The sequence below is a fragment of the Podarcis muralis genome, chromosome 13, assembly GCF_964188315.1.
Source record: "Podarcis muralis chromosome 13, rPodMur119.hap1.1, whole genome shotgun sequence".
In the NCBI taxonomy this organism is placed as follows: domain Eukaryota; kingdom Metazoa; phylum Chordata; class Lepidosauria; order Squamata; family Lacertidae; genus Podarcis; species Podarcis muralis.
In genome coordinates, this window is record NC_135667.1 from 30,479,936 (window position 1) to 30,499,642 (window position 19,707).

At 47.1% G+C, this 19,707-nt stretch overlaps 1 protein-coding gene across 3 annotated transcripts in view; it reads left to right on the forward strand.

Moving 5' to 3' along the window:
- The window catches only part of JUP (junction plakoglobin), a 58,961-nt gene that overhangs the window by 36,912 nt on the left and 2,342 nt on the right, over positions 1–19,707 (forward strand). For 2 of the 3 annotated variants that reach the window (XM_028701759.2, XM_077917299.1), the window contains exons 2-12: positions 4,973–5,202; positions 7,788–8,041; positions 8,762–9,000; positions 10,495–10,696; positions 11,020–11,164; positions 12,178–12,281; positions 12,795–13,133; positions 14,584–14,739; positions 14,943–15,062; positions 15,519–15,669; positions 16,814–16,935. In XM_028701759.2, the coding sequence (XP_028557592.2) occupies positions 4,973–5,202; positions 7,788–8,041; positions 8,762–9,000; positions 10,495–10,696; positions 11,020–11,164; positions 12,178–12,281; positions 12,795–13,133; positions 14,584–14,739; positions 14,943–15,062; positions 15,519–15,669; positions 16,814–16,935 (2,062 nt within the window). The remainder of the gene's footprint in view (positions 1–4,972; positions 5,203–7,787; positions 8,042–8,761; positions 9,001–10,494; positions 10,697–11,019; positions 11,165–12,177; positions 12,282–12,794; positions 13,134–14,583; positions 14,740–14,942; positions 15,063–15,518; positions 15,670–16,813; positions 16,936–19,707) is intronic. The other variant, XM_028701761.2, reaches the window with a different exon arrangement.

The following is a 19,707-nucleotide window of genomic DNA, read 5'->3' on the forward strand; positions in this document are numbered from 1 at the left end:
ACAGATGTGGGGATGATAATTATGGATAGTGTGTTGGTTGCAGCTCTGGGTAGGATTGACAAGATGTGGCAACTTCCACCCTGTGATGGAGCTGGAAGATAAATATCTTTAAGGTCTTACTATCGTGGTCCACTAAAATAGTGGCTCCTTTGATTTTTAATAAAAATCCAGTTTTTCTCACACGAGAGTCTCCCTCGGATATTCATCTTCAGAAAGCTGTTTCTCGGGCGCTCAGCATGTAGTCGTGATTAACCTAGCATAGCAGCTGCTATTTAGGTCTCAAGCTTCCTAGCAGTTCTTGCCACAGGCAGCCAGTCAAGGGTTTGTGAGCATGGCTTACGTGTGCTGCCCCGAAACTTGATGCTGGGCAGGCAGTGGGAGGCACATCTGCAATTTGACTGCATCGGGGTTTTGCTCAATTTATTGCACTTCCAGGTGTTCAAATACACGGGAGGTTTTTCTTTGCAGGGTGGCAGCTGTTGGAAATGAATGACATGTACATAAATTAGTATTAGCTGGGCTGCAGGGTAGGAACAAGGAACAGTGCAAGACGCGTCAGTCTTTCTTCCTGCTCGCATCCCCGCTCCTGAAAGTTTGCCTGCACCCCTCAGGCCTTTCAAAAGCAAGAGCGCCGGAAAGCTGTATTCTTAAGATACGGCATCATTTGCCCTCCAGATGTTCTGGGCTGCAATTCCCATTGTGCCCGTTCAGCACATCTGGAACATCTGGAGGGCACCAGGTTGCTGAGGCCTAGAGAGAGTTTTTATTTATTTTGCTAGGTTTTGCTGGCTTGAAGCAAAACAAACGTGCAATACATTGCTACTGTGCAAAGTGTTGGGAGAGGGGTTGCCATTTTGGAGAGAGGTGATCTGATTTGTCATGGGCACTTTTTGACTAGTGCCTGCTGAGCAGCAGGAGGAGCTCTTCCGCCCCTGTCCTCCCCCCCCCCCCCCCAGTTCTCAGATCAGGCTGAATTCTGTTTTAGGGTCATAACATATGTAGAGTGAAGATGGACCCTTCTCAAGGCAGCCTGTAGCAAAAAGTAAAAAAAGCCATGTCTGTTATAGTGTGCATTTCCCCTCCTTTACAAATGTCCTTATCCATATCCTCACACCCACATGAAATTCATGCACAGGAGAATAAAGAAACATTGGCTTACTACATGAAATGAAAGACAGAATATGTGGATGTTGCTTCAGGCAGCAGCATTATAATATTAAAGCTAAAGGTAAAGGTACCCCTGCCCGTACGGGCCAGTCGTGTCCGACTCTAGGGTTGTGCGCCCATCTCACTTAAGAGGCCAGGGGCCAGCGCTGTCCGGAGACACTTCCGGGTCACGTGGCCAGCGTGACGAAGCTGCTCTGGCGAGCCAGCACCAGCGCAGCACACGGAAACGCCATTTACCTTCCCGCTAGTAAGCAGTCCCTATTTATCTACTTGCACTTAGGGGTGCTTTCGAACTGCTAGGTGGGCAGGAGCTGGGACCGAAAGACGGGAACTCACCCCGCCGCGGGGATTCGAACCGCCGACCATGCGATCGGCAAGCCCTAGGCACTGAGGTTTTACCCACAGCGCCACCATTATAATATTAGTAGGCAACAAACCTTGACACCACAAACACACCTTGATCGAAAGAGTAAAAGAATCCCTAACTATTCCTGCTTTGCAGAGGCTTGGATTAGATGACCCTCGGTGTCCTTTCCAACTCTGTGATTCTGTGAGCGGTTGACACTGACAAGGCTTTAGGTATACTTTCCCGTAAGATCGGCTGTCGAGTCTCAAGTGCGAGTCTCATCCTCCACCACCGCATTCAGTTGTTTTTGAAAAGTATGCACACAACTCCTTTCATAAAAACCGTGCCCCCCCCCCCCCCCCGGTCAGTATAGAATGCATATCGGCCTGTCCTCTTTGGTTTGTTCTTAACATGTTATGTGGTCAGGAGCATAGCAGCAGCTCCCTCCCTTCACAGCAAGGTCCTCTCCTCTCCTCCCACTCTGCACTAGAGGTCAGGTTGACTTTTGAACTGGCCCCTGCTGGGCTCTCCCAGCAGATGTATGAGGATGCTTTGAACTGATTGGCTGCATGGGTCCTGCTACCCCCCTCCCCATGGTGAACCCTGTTCAAGATATCAAACATCTGCTTGCCTTCAAATTGCACGAGGGAAGCGCTCTGCCCAGCCTCACTCGTGATGACTCAGCTGCACATACCCACACACCCCGGGCTTTGTGGAAACTTGAGTTGGTGATTTGTGCATGTACTTTCTTTCTCCTTCAGATGTGATGCATGTGTTGACTTGTACAGTGTTCATTCTCTTTCTCATAGATACACTCACTCACTCTACTTTTATCTTGGTAATCGTCCTTGACTGTCACCCTGGCATCAGCGCTTCCCTCTCACATTCCTATCCTGTAGAATTAGCATAGGGCTGCCTCAGAGGGCGAGGTTAGTATCTTCTTTGGGGGGGGGGGTGACTAAACAGGTATTTCTCTAGCATCACACCCTTTCCTAGGAAAGCAGGCGGAGTCTGGAGCAGGCTTCCAACCAGCCCTGTCTCCAGACTTCCAGGGCAAGCTTCTTGGGAGAGGCAGATACCATCTCGGTGAGTGGTGTGTTTATGCCTTTTGCTTCCCCTCTTTCCAATGCCCCCCCCAATGTCTCCTCTGGCAGTTGCCCATGACTTCCAAAAGCAAACAAGGCAGAGGTACATTCCACGGTGCATGCTTATTTTTAGGCTTTTGGCGCGGCTGGGCTAGAGATGAGTTCCTTTCCAAAGTGCTTTTGTTGTGCTACCTTTCAAAGCCTCGTTCTTCTCTCGGGGTGCCTTGGGGTTTCTCTGCTTTAATAAAAGAGCCACATTTAAAGGTTCCCCCCAGCGTGCATAGAAGCTGCTCCATCTCCTGCCTGCAAGGGAGCCCATGTGGACTGGCTTATGTTCGGTTCTTCAAACCCTGCTTCCTTCTCTCTTGCCCTCCCTTGCTGCATACTGTACAGGCCAGGAAGTAGCAGAATCTCTTGAGTTCCCTTACCAAAATTTCCCTCCCTGGCTGCAGACTCCTCCACATTACGTCTCCGCATGAGCCTCAAAGTGTACAGTTGTGAGGATCTGCCATATAGTCGCGGCCTTCTGCATGGCCTCTTCCCACCCTCCTTTAAAATATATATAATTTCCAGGAGAACTTCATTCTGAAAGGAGGGAGTGGCAGCGGGCTTAAGTGAAAGGGTTTTACAGGCGGAAAGAATGAAGATCTAGCCCTTTTATTTACTGTCAAAAAGTTAAGGGTGCAGGTTAAAACAGTCCCATGGAGTAAAGTAGACATTGTCATTACATGTTGTTGTTTTTTATCCTACGTGGCATATTTGAAAGCAAGATGGGGGCAGTAATAAAAAAGGCACAGACCCCTGCTTTGAGGAGAATGCAAGTCTAAAATGAGATGGAGGCAGAGTGTTTATTCCAGTGCAAAAACAATAAGATCCAACAGTAGTATGCAATATGTATGTAAACTTTTGAAAGTGTACATAAAGTCTTTTAAAAAAGTTTTCTGTTGTTGGAAATAGCTTTGTGTGTGGATGTTTCCCTGAATCCTTGTTACGTTAAAAATGTCAGAGCCCTTCCTGACAGTGGCGTAGCGTGGGTTGTCAGCACCCGGGGCAAGGCAAGTAATTTGCGCCCCCTAACCCGTGGATTTGCGCCCCCTAACCTGTGGATTTGCCCTAACCCCAGATATTGCGCCCGGTGCGGCCGGCCCCCCCTGCACCCCCCACGCTACGCCACTGCTTCCTGAGCCCAAATAAGTTTGACTATGGGCTCCTTATACTTTAGTCAGTCTTTGGTGGTTTGTTTTGAAGTCAGTTGATATAGTCCTTACATGGAGCAGTTCCACATTTAAGTCACATCAAACACACATTTAAACCATATAACTTTCCCCAAAGAATCATGGGAACTATAGTTTCCCCTCACAGGGCTACAGTTCTCAGCACCCTTAAACTACAGTTCCCATAGGTCTTTGGAGGAAGTCATGTGCTTTAAATGTGTGTTGTATGTTCTTCAAAAGTATGGTGTGTATCTGCATGGGGATTCTGTTGAATGTATGAACCATCTCCCTTAAAGGACTGTTCTGGAGCTGGCATTTGGTGCTGATCTTCCTGTGATGATTTGTGAGGCTTACCTGAATATGCAAATCAAGATTTCATGATGTCATACCCTGTGTGAGTCTGTTGACCCTAGACCCTAAAATTCAACATGTACAAGAGCTCTTCATAAGGCTCCTCCTTCCTTCTTATATTGACCTGTGGAACACTCTGCCACAAGGAATAGCAACCATGCTACGGTGTACCATATACAGCAGTTGAGCTCAAAAGAGAGTGAGGCAAAACTGTGAAAGATGGAATGTGGGCCGCATGGTCCGTTCAGAGAGGACTCCCATCAGGTAAAGGTCTACAGTGAGAAGACAGCAGAGCATTTTGTAATTTGTATCTGCTGTTGCTTTGTGCCATGTGGTGTAAACACAGCTTGTGTCATCCTGTATTTGGTGAGCAAGATTGTGTTGCCTCTACAAAGCTTGTACATTTGCCCAGAAAGTGCAAAAGCTGTGGGAACGTGCTGTAGATGTTTGTCCTGGTGTTAATATGCAAAATATCTAGAGCAGCGCTGTGCAGTACATATATTAAGGCTAAGGAACTGCTACGTTCTGAAGGCTATCATGAGTTCTAGAAGTTATCCTTGTTCTTAAAAAAAAGTTGGAATTCATTGGATGCGATGGACAAAAGTATTTTTGGTGGGATGGGGCTGTGTGACATTACTTCTTGTATGGGGAATTCCGAATCTAAATGTGCAGGTCATACTCTGTTAGTTGGGTGCAGTGTGAAGAGGCACCCAAGTTTGCCTTATTTTCCGGAACTTGATACAGGGGAATTTCAGCTGTTGGTGTGACTCATTATGGCTGTAGTTTAACCCTGGTGGATCTTCTTGCAGAGCAGCCATGGAGGTGGTGAACATGATGGAGCAACCCATCAAGGTGACGGAATGGCAGCAGACATACACCTATGACTCGGGCATCCATTCCGGGATGAACACCCAGGTGCCATCGGTGAGCAGCAAGTGTCTGGTGGACGACGATGACCTGTATGGCAAGCAGTACACCATTAAGAAGACCACCACTTACAGCCAGGCTGGAGCTGGGCAAGCCCAAGCCCAGGCACAAGGTGAAACTTTACTTATATGCTTATTACGTGAATCCTACACGATGGGAGTCAATCGAGTTTCTATTGAGTCAATCTGTGGTTTCTATTGAATAACAAAAGGAAGTCTCGCATCTGGGTACTGACTCAGACCAGCTTAGCTTGAGCAAGGCTGCTGCAGTGGCAGACATTTCAGTGGTGCTCTGTGCAACACTCAAATTTGGCGCCCCCACCTTTCACGCTCTGTTCTGAATCGTTGTTGTGGTTCCCTCTAGCAGCCAGTGTTAGAAGCTGGGATAGTAAAGCCAGGAGCCAATGGCTTCTGGGACCTGGGTTATAGGCGCCAAAACAGAATGTCTAGTCGCCATTTTGGGGGGGGGGGGTTGGCTCGGCAACACTTTTTATTTTTTATTTTGATAAGCACGAACTAATACACAATTCACATAAGTGACACATTGTTAATTTCACATTTTTAGCATTGTGAATACATGTTTAATTTGGTTTTCCAATAAAAATATTGGTACCAAACTCCAGACACTCTACCCTTCATTGTTAAACATATTTTCTATCCTTAACATATTCTTTGATGCTTCAAAGCACATATATTTCAGTAATCCTTGAATGACAGCCAGGCTCAAAAAGTGGCTCCCAGATTTTTTGAGGTGCTCGCAAATGAAGAACCTTTAGGCGCAAAATGCACCTGGTGCCCTGCTATTTTCGAACCCTGCCTGCAGCGTGGAGCCCAGTGCAACTGCACTGGCCACCCTACCCTAAAACCACCTCTGGTTGCTGCACCATGAACCTTCAGGCCACGCCCTTGCCTGAGGTCATGTGATGAAGCAGCGTTGCATATTGCCTCTTCACCCTGTTGGGTCTCCCGAGGATGTTTACAAAGCAAGCACGAAATACAATACTGAAGTCACCTCCATTGTAAAAGAGAGAGACACAGACTTATTTTACCGGGTGTTATATTGCCAGATTAAATCCCACCAGCACTCTCTAGACTCTAATGCCATTTTAAAAAAAAAAAGCCAATAAGAAGGAAAAAAATTGGGTGCTAAACTTTTCCAACCGCATAGGTAGGGAATCTGAAAAACGGGCACTGCAGCAGGAAGAAAAAAAAAGCTCTGCTGTTGGTAACTGACAGCCTGGTTGCAGAAAGCATAGGTGGTTTGGGTAATATGGAAGAAGGCATTCCATAAAGAAGGTAGGCTCCTCAGACCTGGACTTACCTTTTTCTACCATATATTTTGTATGGGTGGCAGCGCTGCTTTTGCAGCCAACCCACCCTGGGTCAGGCTGTAACTCTTTATGATGATGATCGTACTAAAAATTCTTACTTGCCATCAGTGGGTCCCAACACTAGTGTGCTCTAAGAGGCTAGGACTCTGGATGTGTAGGGCTTTAAAGGTTAAATCGGCGCTCAGAAATTACTAACACAGACCCAAGAGACGCCTTGCTCCAGCAGGGCAGTATATCCAGACAGTTCTTACATTTTTGCAAGAATGCCGCTTCTGTGTGATTACTTCCCATGCTGTGATTAGTTCCCATGAGAGTGCATGTTAGTGGCTAGTTTAACCACAATGTTGTCACAGAAAGCAGAACGTTTCAGTTCATCCTACATGAACTGGTGGCATCTGAATCTTGGGACGTGACCTCACTGCTTGTGTAGCATAAGAACTGGTCCTCAGCCTTGTGAGCTGGGAAATCCGGATTCAAATCCAAATTCTGCCATACTGTAGTCCCATTGGGTGGGACAAGTAACATTGCCTCAGCTGTGGTTCTCCGGCTATGGAAAGAGTACCTCCCGGTAGGATGTTGCGAAGGTGGACTTGTACAAGGACGGAGAAGTCTGTAGCTCAAGGGTGTTTCCACAGTAACCCAGAGAAGCTAATTCTTCTTTGTTCTTTTCACTTACTTTGCTACATGGGAACTGCAGCTTGAATTATGAACAAACCCATGCCTATCGAAAGTACCAAAGGGTATGCATTTTTGTGATTTTTTTTTTGCAAAAAATACATACTCTTACGTAGGCTTCTTTGGGGAAATGTTCTTCTTTTGTGAAGAACGCATATTGCAAGTGACTGACATCACAGATTTTGCAAAAAAAATTCCGTGCCTGTAAAATTTTGCAATGTGATTTCGGTAAAATGGAAGAGGATCAGGAAACGGGGAGAGCAAATTTTGTCCTGTCTTTTCACTGAGATAAATACAGAAGAGACTTGTAGGAGACTGCAGAGAGACAGTCACATCTGCAGGTAGAGGCAGTAAATGGCTGTGATTCTCTGCGTAACATAGCAATCCAGGTTGCTGCAATAATTTAGGCACGTCAACACCTCCCCCCCCCCCCAAATCCCTGTGTATATTTTTCCAGTGCAAACCAGTCCCCATTTCCCACCTCCCTTTCATGTTTTTAATTAAGCAGCTTTGTGTTACAACTGCCTAATCGCACTGGCTAATTAACTCCTGCCTTATCTCTTGGCTCACATGTGAGGACTCCTGCACCTCGCAGAGCTGAAGCAGTTTCATGAACCTCCCTGCGAGGCGGATGGAAATCCTGGTTGGGATTTCCTCTGTGCTAATCCTGTCCCTCTCACCCTCTTTTGCAGCGGATTTGGAGTCCCACCTTGCCATGACCCGTGCCCAGCGCGTCCGGGCTGCCATGTACCCGGAGACAGTAGAGGACCGCTCCCTTCTCATCACCACCCAAGTGGAAGGGCAGCAGACAAATGTTCAGCGGCTGGCCGAGCCCTCCCAGATGCTCAAGTCGGCCATTGTGCATCTCATCAACTACCAGGATGATGCTGAGCTGGCCACCCGAGCCATCCCCGAACTCACCAAACTCTTGAATGACGAGGATCCGGTAAGGCTCTAGACCTCTGCGACTTGTTGGAGTCGGTTTGCCTAGCAGAGTGGGTGGTCTGGAGTGTAGTTGGCATGTCAGTGGTCCCATTCGTGAAATGGTGTATACTGTGCTTCCACTGAAATTCTGCAACTTCTCTGCACCAGAATCTTCAGTTTCAGTCTTCTTCAGTTTACCACCCCACAAAAAATTACCAAGTGTGCCTAGCTCTTAACAACTGCAAAGGTTTTGGCAATCTCTGGTGAAATCCTGGAAGCCGAAGAGGCTGATGAATAGCACTGTTAGCACGTAGAAGAACTTCAGGCCCCTTGAATCCCGCCCCGCCCCCATGACTCCCAGAAGCAGACTGGATCATGTAAAGAGATAAATCATTCTGATTTTGTGTAACTAACACAGGGTGCAGAATTTGGCCACGCTTAGTGTTGAACGCTGGAGCTTTTAGGGCTGTCGCCATCACCAGCAATGTGTAAAATGCAGCATAAAGAGAGGAGTGTCATTTTTAATGTAAATAAGTATATAGAGAATTTTTAATTTTGTCTACCGCGTCCGCCCCTTGGTGTTGATGTAGTATATCTTGTCTGGTCTTTGACCGCAACAAAGATTGATTGCAGCACAATAGAACTGGGTGTTCGGCAGAGCTCTCTGCAGCTCCCTGTTTCGTCCTTTCAGCTCCCCTCTTACCTTCATTCCTCTTAAATTTGTTGCCTCCATTCCTTCCAGGTCGTGGTCAGCAAAGCAGCCATGATTGTGAACCAGCTGTCCAAGAAGGAGGCCTCGCGCCGTGCTCTGATGCAGTCCCCTCAGATAGTTGCTGCCGTGGTCCGAACCATGCACAGCACGAGCGACCTAGACACAGCCCGCTGCACCACCAGCATCCTCCACAACCTGTCCCACCACCGCGAGGGCCTGCTGTCCATCTTTAAGTCCGGGGGCATCCCAGCTCTTGTGCGCATGCTCAGGTGAATCTGCGGCCCTTGGCACATCCCATGGATGCCTTTAAAATCATAGGAACGTAGGACACTGCCCTATGCAGAGTCAGACTGTTGGTCCATCTATTGTCTACATTTGGCTGGCAGCAGCTCTCTGGGCTTTATCCAGGGTTCTGTCCCAGTCGTACTTCTAGATGCCAAGGATCAAACCTGGGAGCTTCTGCATCCAAATCAGATGCTCTGCCCTTCCCCAACCCTACAGGACTTTCTGAATTTCCAACACTCAGCAGAGCTTGACCCTCACTTCCCCCATTTTGGAGGAGTTTTTTCCAAACAATGTATAGGACACCTGTCTGGGCTGCATTTGCACTAGGTATTCAGCTCAGGTTCTTGGTGGGTTGTGGTTGCAGAAGTTTAGGGTGGTATTCAGCTAAGTTCATGTGCTAGCCCAACAGGATTTCTTTTCCCCCTGCACCACTCCCAGATCTGCTCTGGTAGGTCGGGAGAAAGTCCAGAACATATTTAAAAAGGTGTGGGAGTGGGGAGGAGAAATCCTTGCACTGATGGAGCATCGACCATAGCAATACCTTCAATCTTTGGTGTGTGCCAGGGCTCAGCCCTGAAACCTGTCATGTCCCATTGTGCATGTACATAATCCTCTATATTACCAACAAGTAATTACAAGCGACCCACCCACACCTGATATTATAGGGAAGGGCCATATTTACTTGATCCTTCTCTACTTCTTAGCTTTACAAATAGCTGACCATGTCCTGGTGGCTGGTTAACCATCTCTTGAGTTGCGCAAATAGAACTAAAGCGTACTAACTTCAGCCACCCCCAAATTCCCAGGCACATCTGAGCAGTATGCTGCCAGCCGCTCTCTCTTCTCTTATGCACGTCCTGCTATTCCTTTGCTATGCAAGCCTTGCTAGGCACCTGAGCTGTCGTGGCAGCTTGCCAGGTGAACGTCCACACCCAGCTGGCATAAAATGGAGCTGATGAGCAGTTGCCTTAACATGGAGGCGTTGCCTTTGTTTTTTGAAGCACAAGCCTCGGCGTGCCATAGCTGAGCCTTGCTCGGTTTCCATTATTGCTTTTCCACAGTTTAGAAGTCCTGCGTCCTCACCCTCTTCATACCTTGGCACCTTCTTTAATAGCTTCTCTGTGTACCACAGTGGGACCGCCAGAGCACAGAGCCGCATCCTCTGTGGCAGCCCCACAACTGAGTTGGCAGCAAAATGTCCCATCGCCTTGGTGTTGCTCTCAACTGAGCACCCCAAGAAAGGAGAGGAGAAGCCAGGGAGTGGGGACATAACTTAAGTGGCTGGCAGCTGCATAGCTTGGTGGCAGAGTGTTATGACTGCTAAGCCAGTGGGCTTTATTTTAAGTATGTGCAGTGAGTCCCGCTCTTTTTCCACTGCAGTTCTCGTATGAATCGTTGCCTGTCTTGACCCCCTTTGGCTGGGAATTCAAATAATAGAATTTTTTGTCTTCCAATGTTTCCCACCCCTTGACGCACAGCTCTCCCGTGGAGTCAGTCCTGTTTTATGCCATCACCACCCTTCACAACCTGCTGCTGTACCAGGAAGGTGCCAAGATGGCCGTGCGCCTGGCGGATGGCCTTCAGAAGATGGTTCCCCTGCTGACCAAGAACAACCCAAAATTTCTTGCCATCACCACCGACTGCCTGCAGCTGCTTGCCTATGGGAACCAGGAAAGCAAGGTAAAGGGGGAGCCGTGCCACTAAACTAGGATGCTTCTCTTACATGGAGTGCAGGGCAGAGGAGACCCTGGGATCCAGTAACATAGGGCCTGAATTGGTCTCAGAACATAAGCAAGTCTTCCCCACTCATGTTTGAGTTTGGGTTGCGTCAGCTCCTGTCTACAAACAGCAAGGAAAAGGCTACATTTCATGGGCTTGAGGGGGAGGATGAAATGGAGAAAACATGCCCTAAGTTCTGGGGAAACTATTGAATGGACAGGTGCCATTCTCTGTGCACGCCCAGAGAAGCAGGAGATCATCGCTCTGTGTGCTTGCTTCTGCAGCTCATCATCCTGGCCAACGGAGGCCCCCAAGCCCTTGTTCAGATTATGCGCAGCTACTCATATGAGAAACTGCTGTGGACCACCAGCCGTGTCCTCAAGGTCCTTTCCGTCTGCCCCAGCAACAAGCCAGCCATCGTGGAAGCCGGTGAGTGGCTACAGTGGTGGAACGCTTTGTTAGGAGTCTGGAAAAAGGGTGGTTCATCTGGTGTCACACTTTGCCGTCTTCAGCAGCTGATGCCTCAAGAGTCCGCTGTGGCAATTGGTTCTCTTTATTAACTGTGCAAAGTATGTTCCCTAAATTTGCACTTTGCATTTGAGAACGTGCAAAGCGATACAGGAATGCTCAGCTTTCAGTACCTTCCCAGGAACTAGTTCAGCATGTACAAATTGATTAGGGGATACTGTTTCTTTAAAAGCTCAGAGCAACCATGGGTCTTGCAAGTGGGGTTTTCCAGGCACTGATCAGGGCAATACCATCATTGCTTCATCATTGCTATAGACTGGGCAAATAGCTAGCCTTTCAGTTACAGTAAAACCTGTGCACAGTCATTCTACTAGTAAGCAAAGAACATCACACCACGGTCTAGTGCTGAAAGAGTTAGACTTAGAACTTGAACAACATCTTTGCCTTTGACATTCTTAAATCCTAAGCCCCTGTGGGCAGGACCTGACTTCTTTCTTGTGTACGGTGCCTGGCTATTGTAAGGATTTTAACATAATGCAGCATTTGGCGAGTCACTTCGCTAGTCCTGGTTTCCTTACCTGTATAATTGAAAAAAAGCAGTGATCGGACTTCCTCTTGAGCATAGTCTTGAACACACAACAAAGATTTGTGTTGAGGAAATGCTCTTAGTGTTGCTTCATTATATATATCAACCTGCAAAACATTAATTAGAGCTGTCGGACTCCCTCTCGCAGCCTGTCTTGGCAGTTTGTGCCGTGCATGATAGCATTGCTGCAGCTGTTCTGTGAGCTACATCCAGCTTCCTTTCCAGCAGGAAAGACAGGGTTTAAATGCTAGTTATTTAGTGGTGGTTTAACACTGTTTGGACACACACTCCTGCTTGTCCAAATAATCAAAGTAAAAATAAAAAAATTACAATTTTTTAATCTCTTTTCTTCTTCTTCCTCTCCCCGCCCCCCAACACATCCCAACAGGAGGCATGCAAGCTCTGGGAAAGCACCTGACCAGCTCCAGCCCAAGGCTTGTGCAGAACTGCCTGTGGACTCTGAGGAACCTCTCAGATGTGGCCACAAAGCAGGTGAGCAAGACTGGGCAGGGCCTCATGCATTCTGCAGCAGTATATTTTCCACGGGCACCTTTAATTTGAACCACCCTTAAGCCCCACCCAGTAATTGTTCCTAATAGTTGCAGAGTCATGACCAGCAATCTGCTTCTGTTGGAGGATTACTTGGAGAAGGGAGTGGAGGAGTGGGGAATAGGGCAAGGCTCCATCCCCAAAGGGCTGCAGAAAAGCCTTGATGATCCTCCACTCCTCTTTTTTGCTCTTGCGTTAGCAACTAGGGGGCCAGGTGACATTCCTCGGCGGCCATATTTGGCTTAGGGGATTCCAGCAGACGACCCTGGCCTTAGGGTCTAGCTAGCTTCTGATCTGGAGAGGTTGTAGCAAAAGTTCATGACACTCCTGTTCGAGAAAGGGGAGTTTGAGAGAGAAACATGTTGGAATACTTCTCCCCACACTCCTTTCTTCCCTTTAACAAAATTGTCTGGCCCTGTGGTGTCGTCTCATGACCTTTTTCTATCCCACCCACAGGAGGGTCTTGATGGTGTCCTGAAGATCCTGGTGAACCAGCTGAGTTCGGACGACATCAATGTGCTGACCTGTGCCACCGGCACCCTCTCCAACTTGACCTGCAACAACAGCAAGAACAAGACCCTGGTCACCCAGTCGAACGGAGTGGAAGCCCTGATACACACCATCCTCCGGGCAGGAGACAAAGAGGATATCACCGAGCCGGCTGTCTGTGCTCTGAGGCACCTCACCAGCCGGCACCCAGAGGCTGAGATGGCCCAGAATTCCGTGCGGCTGAACTATGGCATCCCCGCCATCGTCAAGCTGCTTAATCAGCCCAATCAGTGGCCGTTGATCAAGGTATGAGTGGAGGGAGGCCATTGGCTGAGCAGTTTTGTGTATACGTACATAGTGTGCCTTACTTCAAGCGTATCAGGCTCAGATTGCTAAAGCAGTGGCTTTTCACATGTTCAGGAAAACAATCTAGCACAGTCCTAGGAGGCTGTGCCATGTCAGAATGGGCGGTCATGTTTAAATCTTTCTCCATGTCAGAAACTCCCTGATCATCACGGAAAGCTACTGTATTAGGGATTGTAGTAGTTTAGCTTTCTCCTTTCCGCTTCTCTCTTGGCTGTGCCAAGTGGTTTCATCAACACCAGGGAGCATTTGATCACATGGGTCTCCAACATTTTTTAAATATCCTTTTTCTTTATTGAAAGATTAAAAAGTACGTAATCACAAGTGCACAGAGGAAGATAAGACACAAAAGAAGAAAAAGAAAAAGAAATAGCACCCATGTAGAAAACAAAACAGAGTGGGGGTGGGGGACTTGCATACATTACAAGAAATGGTTATTGTAGTTAACCAGACCATAACCTATTACGGTATTTATATTGTTGATTTTGTCAATGGCAAGTTTATGTTTCTACCCAACCTGTTCATGTGTAGTGAGTTTGTACCTATCTTCAATCTAATCATGGAAGAGAGCTGCATACCCCCCCCCAGTTCATCAATACCCAACTTTTTGCCGCAGCAAGGGTGCAGAGAGTCAATTCATATTGTCCCTACATTAGATTCCATGTATTGTGTTTATAGTTCAAAATCACATGGCCTCCATCTTGAGGTGGTACAGCCCGCCTAATACTACTTTCAGCTAAGCTGCAGGGGGCTCCTTGCCGCACTGTGGAATTTGAATTTGTGTGCTGGGGAATGATGTTGTGGCTGTAGGAACGATGGGAGCAATCTGCGTAGATGTCCGAGATCTGTATGGCCGGTTGGTATAACGCAGTGGTTAAGTGCATTTACCTGTTCGCTAGGAAGGCTTTGCTTCCAAATTGCAGCTCGGCTGCAAGATAATTGGGCAGCCTTCGACAGAGCAGCCTCCTCTGTAATATGGGGGTGATGAATAACACCAGCCAACCTTTCATGCTGGTTGTGCAGATTGCTTAGATGACGCAAGTGCTGAAGGACGTGGTGCTTTTCTCTTATATAATCTTATAGCAGGCATGGGGTCTTTAGGTGCAGATGGGAGAAGAGAGTCTTCCTCCTGGAAGAAGGTTGAGGGAAGGGAGTTGGTGGGTATGAGAGAGAGGAATTGCTCTGTTGGCTAGCCTAATCCAGTGGTGCTCTTGTGTTTGGTATTAATTTGGAGCAAAGGAGCAGGGACTGCATTGTTCTGCTCTGTTTTCTGACTTTAAATGCCGAGGGTGGGGTAGGGATGGGGAATGCTAGCACCTTGCAAAACTACCTGGTTTTGCCCTTGGCCAGTGTCCTCAAGGTGTGCCTCTTTCCTTCTTCTCCATGCTCATAGGCTACCATCGGCCTCATCCGCAACCTGGCTTTGTGCCCAGCCAACCACGCCCCCTTGCAGGAAGCCGCCGTCATCCCGCGCCTGGTTCAGCTGCTGGTGAAGGCTCACCAAGACGCCCAGCGCCACGCAGCCGCCGGCACACAGCAGCCCTACACGGTGAGGGGCCAGGGAGGGTGCTGGCTTGGGCATGGGATCCTAACCGGCTGAAAGCCCCCTTAATACAGCAGGTCCCTGTTTTCGTTTCATTTTGCACCTCTGGAGCAATAGTCACCTTCAGTGTGGCAATAACATGTGGGGTGCAAGCCAAGGAACAGGCCGCTCTGCATATCCAGCCCCTAACAGATTTCTTTCTCGTTCAGGATGGGGTAAAGATGGAGGAGATCGTGGAAGGCTGTACGGGGGCATTGCACATCTTGGCTCGCGACCCCATGAACCGAATGGAGATCTTCCGCCTGAACACCATCCCGCTCTTTGTGCAGGTGGGTGCATCCAAGAGGAGGGGAGGAATGCCATAGGGATGTGTGGGTGGGACTTGGCACCCTTGAGTCAGGTAAACTAGACTTGGAGCAGAGAGAAGCAAATCCCCATGAAGCTTTCTTGGTGGCTCTTGTCCGTTGGTACCTGGCATCACCTGTATTCTCAAGGTCTTGCTCATCTCCCTATCTTGCTTGTGTAGTTTGGCTTGAATCAGGTTGTGTGTGTGTGTGTGTGTGTGTGTGTGTGTTCTTGCCATTTAATAACAACAGCAATTGAATGTTTGCCATGCACCCACCGCACCTCGGCATTGTACATAAAGCAGGGTTTCGTAGTCCTTTGCTAGCAGGGACGCGATACACAAGGAACATTGAGGAAGGGCAGGGAGCAAAACGGAATGAAATAGAAAACATTCTCTTGCTTACACTTCCTGCCTTTGTTCGCTTCTCCCCTGACCACAGCTCCTGTACTCTCCAGTGGAAAACATCCAGCGTGTGGCAGCTGGTGTTCTGTGTGAACTGGCGCAAGATAAGGAAGCAGCTGACGCCATTGACGCAGAGGGGGCCTCAGCACCGCTGATGGAGCTCCTCCACTCCCGGAACGAAGGCACAGGTAATGGGCTGTGTACGCGCATTTCTCCCTCTAAGATAGAGTTCTGTGTGGTTCCCTTTGCTGTTGCTGCTCCAGCTTCCTCCATTCAACAGTTCAATTAGCTTAATTACCTAGTGTTGAAAATGCGTTAGAGCAAACATTACAAGAGTGATTAAACGTGTGAGAGTGGCAAATGGTTTTGGGGTTTGTATATAAAAGGCAGCATGGGCTTACTCAGAGTTAAGTCATTCCAAGCAGGCAACTGTTTCCTCTCTGAGAAAGGAAAATGCAGCATTCGACTTTTCCAGTGAAATGGAATTGATTAAAAGGAAGATGAACAAGACTGTGTTGCATCTCATGTTCAGCCATAGTTTAGCACAACACGGACAGGGCCAAACAAATTCCACCAAGCTTTAGATTGAATGCTTCCCTTTCTCTCATCCTCCTTCTGAGTTGCTGGGAGGAAAAGGTTTGGAAGCTTTCACTTCAGCTTTCGCATAACTGCTTCCTTTTGTCCAAACTTGGTATTGTGGTTAGTATTAACTGAAGCAATGATTTCAAGTTGGCTTATTACAAACAAGCTATAGTTAATGCTCACATTGCACTAAACTACGGCTTAGTGTGAAGCCTGAATGCAGCCAGCGTTTTTTCTCTGGGAACATGTCCAACGTGGAGAAAAACAACTGATGAAAGTTGTTCCATGGTCTGGTCGTGTCCTATTTTATTCAATATTTTTGCTGGAGATAAAAAAATGGAAGAGATTTGTTGGTGGCCAGTGATCTTTTTAATGCGACAAAGGATCCAGGAGTTATGCAAGGATCTAGCTGGATGACCTCATGAACTGAGCAATAGAAATTTGACAGTGAATAGTACAGAGTATGAGGGTGTGTATTTTATGACAGTCAGCTGGCTGAAAAGTCAGATGAAGAAAGGATATTGGTTGCAAAATGCCTGTGAGCTACTGATGTGATGTAGCAGACATTGAAGGCAGTTCTCAGATTCACTGGGCTTTTCTAGCAAGGATAGATGAGGCAAAGGAAAAGGAAGCCGAGAAAAGGAATAAAATCCATCAAGGTAGTAAAACACAGCCATTGTCAACATAGGTGTTAACAAAGTGGGAGATTTGCTAAAGGGCCTCTTGATTTCACCCCCTCTCTCCCTCCAGCTACATACGCAGCAGCTGTGCTGTTCCGCATCTCGGAAGACAAGAACCCGGACTATCGGAAACGCGTCTCTGTAGAACTTACCAATTCGCTCTTCAAACACGATCCTGCTGCTTGGGAAGCAGTGAGTGTCTATAATGTTTTGGCAGGGAGGGGCTAGTGTGACAACTTGGAGCCAGAGCAGACCTTGCCCCTCCTCTCTCTCCCCTCACCCCCACTTCCCCCAGTCTTCTTACTCACCTTCAATTTGCTTGCAAAATGAATATGCTTATTTTGGACGTTTGATGAATGACTTCTGAAAAATTAAGGTGCGCAGAGTACTTAAAGTTGACGGTAGTGTTCTAACATTCAATATTGGGACTTTAGGAATAAACAAACTACCCCGCAGCACTCAAAACTTGAAGATATTTTGGAATCTCAGGCACCTGAATCTCACTTCATACTTGCGCAATTTGGTCCTAACATACCGTATTTTTCCGTCTATAAGACGCCTCCATGTATAAGACACCCCCTATTTTGGGGGACTCAGATTTAAGAAAAAATTGTGTATTTTACTATACGAGTATAAGACACCGTGTATACACGCCCCCAAATTTTTGACATTTTTTTTAAAAAAAAATTATTCATTTTCCAAACAAATTTTATACAGTCAACAAATTATTTTGCACTCATTCTTCAATTTTTGACTTCCCTCAGTTTCTCTGTCAATCTTTTGTAAAATTTCTATTTGTTGACGCATTTCTAAACATGATATTGCCTTTCCCAACTCCTTTTCCTCTTACTCTTTTTTTTGCAGTATTTCTTACTATTTCACAGAGTCTCTTCAAAACCAACAAGCGTTGTCTGTACATCACATATATTTTTCAGATATTCTGTAAATTTCCCCCAGTCCTCGATAAACTTTTGGTCTTTCTGATATCGAATCTTCCCAGTCAATTTGTCCAATTCTGCATATTCAGTCAATTTCCTTCTCCATTCTTCCACTGTTGGAATTTCTTCCTGTTTCCATCTTTGGGCCAGAAGTATCCTTGCGGCAGTCACTGCATATTGAAACAGTTTATAGTCTCTCTTATTAATTTCGTTTCCTACCATTCCTAATAGAAAGGCCTCTGGTTTTTTAACGAACGTATATTTCAACATGGGACGCGGGTGGCGCTGTGGGTAAAAGCCTCAGCGCCTAGGGCTTGCTGATCGAAAGGTCGGCGGTTCAAATCCCCGCGGCGGGGTGCGCTCCCGTTGCTCGGTCCCAGCGCCTGCCAACCTAGCAGTTCGAAAGCACCCCCGGGTGCAAGTAGATAAATAGGGACCGCTTTCTAGCGGGAAGGTAAACGGCGTTTCCGTGTGCGGCTCTGGCTCGCCAGAGCAGCGATGTCACGCTGGCCCCGTGACCCGGAAGTGTCTCCGGACAGCGCTGGCCCCCGGCCTCTTGAGTGAGATGGGCGCACAACCCCAGAGTCTGGCAAGACTGGCCCGTACGGGCAGGGGTACCTTTACCTTTTACCTTTATATTTCAACATCTTTTTCAATTCATTGTATATCATTTCCCAGAAGTCTTTCACCCTTTTACACTCCCACCACATATGATGGAAAGTACCTTCTTTTTCTTTACATTTCCAACACTTATTGCATGTTTTATACATTTTGGCCAGTTTAACTGGCGTTATATACCATCTGTAAAACATTTTCATTACATTTTCTTTCAACGCAGTACATGCCGTAAATTTTAACCTTTCATTCCATAATTTCATCCAATCATCATACTGTATATTATAACCAAAGTCTCTTGCCCAGTGTATCATTACTGCTTTTTACCTCTCCATCTTTTGTATGCCACTCCAGCAACATTTTTGACATTATTTTTTAGGGGGGAAAACCTCGTCTTATACATGGAAAAATATGGTAATTGGTCATAAGAGAACCAGAAGGGGTTACTGGGTCATTAAGACAAACCCTTTGCCTGTTGCAGAGACCCTGCTTCAACCAATGTTATTAGAGAGAGAGAGAAATGCCCCACCTCTTCATGTTCAGTGGTGTTAACATCCTTGGACAAGGGTTCAAAATTTAACTTCAGCATTTTGCCCAAGACACTCATCGCCTCATTAGGTGACACCCACCATAGCAGTGTTGTTCCAGCTGTGTTCTAGGAAAACCTACATTTGTTCCTGTATCACACGCTTGGGACCAAAGAACACATTTCCCAGGAAACAACCTTTCGATCTAGCAATTTATTTATTATTTATAAATGAAGTCCAGCAGTGGTTTCGGGAGGGAGGGGTGTTGAGTGCTGTCTACCTGCAGGACAAATGGCGGCTGTGGGAGCAATTTCCATCAGGAAAACAGCATGAGAGTAAAAGGCTTGCCCTCCTCTCCTTTCTCCCCACCAAACTGCTTCACTGCTCCAATCAGTTTGGCACCTGAACTTCATTAGAAACTAAAATGCTTGACCATGCAGCCATAGTTGCCTGCATGACATGTGAATCGGCCCCTCACTTCACATGGGCCAGCGGCAAGACATAAAATACGCTGGTCAGCATCCCATGTGAACTTGAATGTACCCAACTTCCTTAAAGTAACCCAGTTGGATGTTTGCCCAACCCATTGTTTGGTGGCCTCCAGTGACCTGTTGTCATCATCCTTTCCCTGAAGCTCTTGTTTCCGTGTTTTGTTATGCACTAAAGTTAATGTGTGTTTTTTCTGACCGGCGAACAATCTAAACCTGTTTGGCCAAGTTCAGGACAGTGGTCAGAATAATTTGGGAGAGCTTTACTTGCACGAAGAATTTGAAAATGGCCAAAGTGGCCAAAGGGACTAACAGTGCATTAAAAACAGTCAGAGACGCCTGCTAATGGTGAACCACTTGCTTAGCAAGTATAGTCTCCAAGCCTCTACCCCAGAA